Source organism: Trachinotus anak, unplaced genomic scaffold (assembly GCF_046630095.1).
Source record: "Trachinotus anak isolate AG129_WGS33_773 ecotype Australia unplaced genomic scaffold, CSIRO_AGI_Tana_v1 ptg000009l, whole genome shotgun sequence".
Taxonomy (NCBI): Eukaryota; Metazoa; Chordata; class Actinopteri; order Carangiformes; family Carangidae; genus Trachinotus; species Trachinotus anak.
Window position 1 is genome coordinate 14,449,708 of NW_027273860.1, and position 7,793 is coordinate 14,457,500.

At 37.9% G+C, this 7,793-nt stretch overlaps 1 protein-coding gene across 1 annotated transcript in view; it reads left to right on the top strand.

Moving 5' to 3' along the window:
• ofcc1 (orofacial cleft 1 candidate 1) overlaps positions 1 to 7,793 on the top strand; it is an 89,124-nt gene that overhangs the window by 56,520 nt on the left and 24,811 nt on the right. Inside the window, exon 20 of the mRNA XM_071485920.1 lies at positions 2,627 to 2,786. Coding sequence (XP_071342021.1) covers positions 2,627 to 2,786 — 160 coding nt within the window. The remainder of the gene's footprint in view (positions 1 to 2,626; positions 2,787 to 7,793) is intronic.

Consider the following 7,793-nt stretch of genomic DNA (forward strand, 5'->3'; position numbering starts at 1 on the left):
GTAAGCGGGACGCTTATCAGGCTCCAGCTAAATGGACAATATTAAAACAGCAGCCAGGAATAATGACTTCTGCCACTCAACCGCCACTCGGGTTTGTATTGAATGTAGGCCACGGGGCTGAAGCAAGGATGATAATTTTATGGGTTACAGTTTCCTATTGGCTGCAAGGAAGGGGCTCTGACACAGAGCATGACCTATTTCTAAAAAAATGCCTCGGGCTATATGTATAGATAGAATGGACTGTTATCCTTTTTTAATTACATTTTAGGCAGCCTTTATTCACTGGCTGCAAAAATACACATCAGTGATATGTTTTACACCTCTATCCTCTTTGAAACTTCATAAACACCCAAAAGAGTGACGCTACACTGATAGAGATGCATCTTAGAAGGTTCAAGACAAAAACAAATTACTTAGTTTGTATTCCCTTGCTGTGTTTGTGTGGGCTTCTGTATTCATTAACCCTGTCTCCTGGAAATTATGTTTTTAAACTAAACTGCAAATATGTTATAGAGGAAATATAATTGCTAGCTAGAATATATTCAGAGGCGAGGTATTTTTTGAATGAATGAAGCGCTCCATTTATTAATGGCAGCAGAGTCACCACGGGGGGGTTGGGGAGGTCCCGTCTATGGTTAGGTTTAGGCAGCAAAAGCACTGTAGTTAAGGTTAAGGAAAGCTCATTATTTTAGTTAAATGTAAATAAACATGTTGTGCCTGAAGTCACTGTGGATTATTTTCTGTATCAAACCAGACCGCAATTTTTTTCTTAACCTTAACCTTAAGCGCATTCAGTGCCAAAACATAGCCATAAAAGTTTAATATGCTGTAGTCACTACAAATGGAAAAAGATCAGATAGTTTGCCAGAAAACAAATATGCTGTTTGTGAACATTTTGCTGATATGTCTAGTAACAACATGTTTGCAACTTGCCAAAATGCATAAATGAACTACATGACCTCATTATGTTAATATAAAATGTAATCCGCACAAAACTGCATCTCGTACAAAACTTATTTGCTGATGCCGTTTCTTTTTCTTGCTTAAATTTTTTAACTTTCCTTTAACTTCACCTCTGAACTTAAAGGTAAAAGTTCAGTCACTCATTGATTTCTTCTTAGAGGAAAATTGCACTGATTGGTTCTAAATTTCATGTGTATTGATAGATTTGGAGGCAGAACTCTTGTCCTGTGTTTGGCCTTGAAGGAGTAATATCATATCCAAGGGCTATTAAATCAACAGGAAACACCAGATAATTCTTGAAACTTTATTTACAATTTACCTTTGGCCTATAATAAGACATAAGACAATGAAATCAAAAATACTTATGGATGAAATAATTACATTGTATCCAATATAAAGGCATGATTTTGTAATAATAGATATTTAATGTAGGTTTCCCAAACAAAAATACCTATAAGCTGTTTGTCCTTTAATCCACCGTGGTCATGTTGTGATGACTGTTAAAAATTTATTCCATAGGTTAATACATTTCGTTATGGTAACCCCTATACTGAAGAAGAATGATAATGGCCTTGTCATCCAGGTCATATCCTGTATTTAAGAATAACATACTTACATTCATGGCACTTCCTACACCAAAGAAGTGAGCCTCTGTTTGAAGCACAGAGATGCAAAGATGGTGAATTCCTCCAAGAGAAAAGGCCGCATAAATGAATGAGAAGCACAATTCAAGTGTAGGATGAAAATGAATACATGCTATTCCTGTGTCTGAGGTTAAGATTCTACAAACATCCCTCTCCCAAGAGCGATGGGGAATGATGCTGAGTTCAAAGCGCCTTACCAGCTCCTTGAATAAATCCCTGTGTCCTTGATGTTGGTTTTATTTGAGAGTTGATTACCCTTTGACAGACGAGAATCTCTATGGAAGGGCACAAGGTCTGCTGGTTTTGATGGTCAGCCAAGGCATTTGTTTACAGACATGGTGATTGTTTTTAGGGGTTGGCTGCATGCACCCTTGTGTGGCAAAAGAAAACACAACACTTTGGTGATGTGCGCTCATCTGGAGGTATAAATCGATATGCCTTCCACTGTGCCGAACGTTTTCTTGTGACTCAGGCTGGTCTCTCCAGACGTATCTGCATCCAGCACGTCTGTTGCATCTGCCATCTTTGAAGCTCAGCATTAACAGTGAAGAACATCCCAGGATCTGACTCCCACACATTAACAGATGTACAACCACGCAGATGCACAACCAAACACAGACACGGCTGCAGTCAGCTTGTGTTAGTAAAAGTGCTTCCCCCTCACAGGCCAATTTGTTTGATTCCTTTTGCTCTTTCATTGTGCTTGTATTGCCGTATTACTATCACAGTGTTACACTGCAAATATGCCTTGTGTAGTCAATATAAGTTATATATGTTCTTCCAGAAAGTTTGGGTGATTGTGATTTGACCTGTTCCAATAGTAAGACCAGTAAAAAGAGAACATGATCCTGTTTGGCACAGGCTTAGTTATTTCCAGTCATCATCTTTGACACAAGGCAAAGATGCATATTTTTCCGTGCTTTGGCATTTGTGACCTTTATATAGCAGAGACAGTGAATCAATATGCCAACACTCCTGCTTCTACTTAACCCTCCTCGTTTCCTTTCTCACACTTTCAGATTCCACAACGATGGTCACATGCTGGACATCTTTCAGCGGCTGACAGCCAAGGAGGGGACGTACTTCCTGCCTCAAGACCTGGAGCTGTCCAATCAGGAACTGAGCTACATTGTCAAGAAGGCAGAGCAGTGGAGAGGCTTCAATGGGGAAAGGCGCAAGGTAAGCTTCTCACCATGCGCCAGCCTCTCCTGTCTTTCTAGACGGTGCTCTTCATTCAAACCCTTGGGGATTAATTGGGCTAATGGCTGTTTTCGTAAGGACAGAATGCATTTAAAGGTCATTGATACTACTCTGTTAGAGTCGTCTGTGTAAAGGGGAGGAATTAGAGTTGGTTGTCTGTAACCCTGGGAGTTTTCTGCCATCGTTCGGCACTGAAAGAAATCCTGGCTGTGGGAGGATGATGGTGATTCTGAAAGGAACATTTAATGACCGCCATGACACTGTACATCATTACCGCGTTCAATTTGGTCACTTTAAGGAAGAGGATGTATAGAATAGGTTCATTTTAAATTATGAATTTTCTCTTAGTTACATTTCAGAAAGCTGAGATCTTTAGCTTCATTCTAATTAGTACAAGATAATTACCAAAACAGAAACTCGGTAAGCGGGTAGCCTGATTAGTCTGTGGAAACCTCTTTCCTAAGATATTTCATTAAAGAAGGATTGCTCAATCAACATACATGGTGGTATGCACATGCAGATAATATAGTGGGCATCCTCTTAATGTGGACAACTGTCAGGGAATGCAGGATTCCACTTTGCATAACTGCATGTCCCCATGAAATTACTATCGCTTGGGAGAGGCTGTCACATGTTTGACAGCCCAGTGTAGGTCAATTGTGATGACACAGGACAGGGCAGTGTATTAGCACTGAGTCTGCACCCGCTGTAAAATCTTTGCATAGTGATTGAAAATGTGACTTGTTGAGATAAGGGAAATAGAAGGCAGCGATCAAACTGCAGCCCCCCCGCCCCCCCTTTAATTTAATCTGTGGGATTTGTTAGTGGAACACATCGCGCGGTGTTCACCATGTTCATTAACTCCTTTGCTCTTTGCTTGCACAAGTTCATGTGGCTATAGAGGGGTAAAACAGAGCCCGAAACTACATTATGTTCTGTGTTTGTGGTGAAAGATGTACTTGAATGCCTGGTACTGATGCAGAATGTTGTCAACCAACATCAAAACATCTTTGTGAAGTTAACAATATTTGCATGAGTGTGCACGCGCGCGCGTGTGTGTGTGTGTGTGAGTGAGTGTTTTTTTTTAATAATTTTTTTTATTACTAGAACTACACACTTAAGGTCGACTCCCCACAGTGTGAATGGAGGCAGTAGTTACAAACAAGGTTACAGTAATGATTGACAGTGTTTCAGCCAATAAATACATTTACAGTTATTCATTTGACAGATGCTTTTATCTGAAGTGACATACAAGTAAGAAAATACAAATGTTTACCGTCTTTACAAATCAATAATAATGTATTATTGTATGTATGTATGTATCTTTTAGTTAATAAGGAAAATCCTGTTGGTCCTAACTAAATCACTCAAATGAATTAATTCATACAAATGGAAATAATGATTGCGGGTCATCATTTAATGTCTATACACCTTAGTTCTGCTGTGCCACAAGCTTTACTATATGCCTTCATACAAATCTTGGCAATTTTAGAATAGCAACAATCATTTTGACTGAACATGATATCAGTTGGTGACCTCACTTCACGTGCTCTTGACTGAGAATCTTATCAAAACTGAGCTTGTGGAAATCACAGAAGATGATTAATATTGCTTACATTATTGCTGCTGAAAAGGGCACATTTATCTTACCTGAAATTGTCTTCCAATGTAGTGTTACATTCATAAGGGGACATAATTTGTGTTATGGTATGTTTAACTCACCGTAAACATGAACTGTTAAACTTGTATTTTTTTTTTTTTTTTTTTTACACCTGTCTTGTAGGCTTTAATGAACTGCAATCCTGGCTCTGACAGGTGATGGACCTGTTTATTGGGAGAAAATTGAACTTGCCAATGTTTGGAGACTTTGAAAGGAATAACACCCCCAAAGTTTGTGATTAAGAAAATGCTTCATTTGGGTGCTGATAGCTTCTTGCTGTGGTAGCTCTGCTATATCATCATTGCATTACTGCATTTCTGCCTCCACAGCAACAATTACACCGTACTTCATATTGCCCCTAATATGGTGCTATTAAACTGATAAAATGCTAACAGGTTAACACGTTCTCCAGCATGATGAAAATTTGGGGTTATTGCATTTTATGATTTTTATATTATTCAAGTGGGCCATTTTTCATCAAAATAAGATGGGCTTTGCCATTATTTTATAATTATTGTAACAATTTCTCCTGTGAAAAGGGTCACTTTCCTAACTCAGCAAAGACATATCCCTATTAGACTAATTTGCCTACATGCAAATTTTTGTCATTTTTCCCTCATTAAGTATTTATCATAGACAGGAAAAAAAATATATTCATGAAGGCGAGCAAAGGAGCAGCCCGACAGAGCTGAAACTAATATTTTGCAACTCTAATGATTTTTTTGCATTCTTAATTAGATAGAATAAGGTTGATATGATTAGGTCAGGATGTAGTGTTTTTCATTAAAAATACATTTCAGAAACTGTATTCCAAATGTGCCCTTGCAATTAAATAATGAATCTGACGCATTCCTTATTACGGACCCAATTAATATCGGAGGCAAGGGCGTAATTTTAATAACAGCGGGCCACGAGGCCTTCATTAGCTGAGTGAGAGAAAGGAGGGATGAAGATAAAGAAAACAAGGCACTCAAAGGAACAGCAGCAGTCTGATATTGAGCCAATTTTGGAAAGTTATTGAACAGTACACTCTTAAAAGGATAAAGTATGACATTTTCAACAAATCAGATCTGGGGTAAACAGGAACTGCAAATCTCCCCTGTGTCTTTTAACCTAATTTGATACCAGTTGTATGTCAGGTGCCAGACAGAGCGACTGAAAATGGAAAATTATTTGGCGAATCACAAGTGAAAGGTTAATCTTGTACTTAAGGAAGGTTATTACATGCAGCAGTAATTTTGGAACCTCTTCTGGAGCACCCGATAGAGGTGTTTCAGCTGCATTGGTTCGCTGGTAGCAATCTGTTGCTCAGCTGTGCTTCAGTCAGGAATAATTTAAATACAAACAATTCAGAAATTTCTTAGCAAGTTCTCACTTTGCTTGACTGGGCGACCTTTGTTTTGTAAGTGCTTTAAGTTTCCAGCAGTGTTGTGCAAGTTCAGACTTCACTCTTTTCATTCAAGAGCTCACTTAAAGTTCAGTTCACGCACATTAAAATGAACTGTTGTTTTTTGTTTTGTTTTTTCTCAGTAGATCCTCCTCTAAATGAATTCCTGCACACTACTACAGAATCACGGACAGAGGTTACTTTTAAAAACCAAGAAAATCAATGCAAATATTAATAATATTTTGTGTTGCAGGACAACTCAAAACAGGTAAGTTTGAAAATGTCATATACATACATAATCCATTTACACATCCGTATAAGCACATAAGCAATGGGAATTTTATTTAGCCAGCATGAACCACATTATGCAGCAGTTCAAAAACTTGGATGAATGGATTTTAAGCTGGTACAAGCTTCACCACTGACTTCATTACAGTCCTTTGCTGAAAGATGTGCTGTGATTACAGCTCACATGCTGGTTGCTGTAAATCCTTGGGTGCCGCTGTTGTTCTTCTTCTGATGTTTTTTTTGGCATATGACAAACAGCTTTCTGATGCATTACCACCACCTTTTAGTGCCAAAACATCGACACTCATGTTCACATTCATTAATTGTAAACTGATACATTCAATTCACCATTCACCAAAAATATCGCCATGTTTAATGAACGCTTTCTTTAACGTGTTCATGCACAACTCTGGTTTCCTGGGAACTTTGTCACATATAGTATTAACTATAGTGAGAAAACAAGCTAATAACAGGTAGCTAACAGGAACAGGTAATAAAATTCTGGATGAATGGAGGAAATGTATTTCCAGTGTGCAGAGCATCAGAAGTTTCCCAGAATCATGTGTGTCATTCTGTCTTTACTATTGTTTATGTTGAGCAGTTAAAGTTAAAGCAAGTAAAACAAAAATAGAGATGATCATGAGACAATCAATTATATTAAAACTAGATGTGCTGTGCTGTAAATTAGAACTCGGCAAAATCTCTGACAATGTATCTCCCTCCAGCACTGAAACACTAAAAAAAAAAGAATCCCCATTTAATAACCAACCTGCAAATGGCCTATTATTATCAAACTTGTAATTTTCACAAGGTGGTCATAAAACATAATCTAATTTTTACTTTCTCACCAATTAACTTTATATTAAAAATTCCTCCATGCCATATGATCATTTAAGTAGCTTCAAGGTTTAAATATTACTCTCAGATTAAGGTGTCAGCACTAGACCTTACTGGCTAAGCTAAGAGGGTGAATGAGTCAAGGACCTACAGTTTCTACCTGTGTGCTCTTTAATTTGATCTCAGGAAGGAAGTTAAAAGGACGAGTTTCCATCAAAGACCAGTAGTCTCACGTGTTGGGGATGAGCAGGTGAACTGCTGAGAGAGGGGGAATTAGCTCAACCACTAATTATTATGGAATTTTTCATAATTGAAATTCTTTAAGAATTACCACATACACTTTTTCTTGCAAACTGCTATTAAGCTATGTAGCACAAGTTTCATCTATTGCATGCTTGTTGTGTTCTTATTCCGTTCACCGGAGACATTTTTTCCAGACGTTGGTTGTGGTGTTAATCTATTAATTTATATATTTTTTTAATGGGTTAGATTGCGTTGTCATGTGGCGCCTATCCTAGAGTACAATGAAAATAAAGGGTAAGTCTTTGTATTAGTGTTACTTAGTATGTTGGTCATATTTCTTCCTGGTAAAACCAGACACATTGTTGCTGTGGGTCAAAGTCAAAAATATGTACAATGTTAGAGATTGCCAATGAAACTTAACGTAAAGGAAGACTGGCTTACTGTAAGAAACAAGCCCGTAGATCATCTGTGCAAGCATGGTATTACGACCCATAGTTACGTTTTAATGTTAGGCAACCTTTAGTGGCTATAGTGTTGGATGGTTAAGTCAAGACAATACAGGTATTTTACA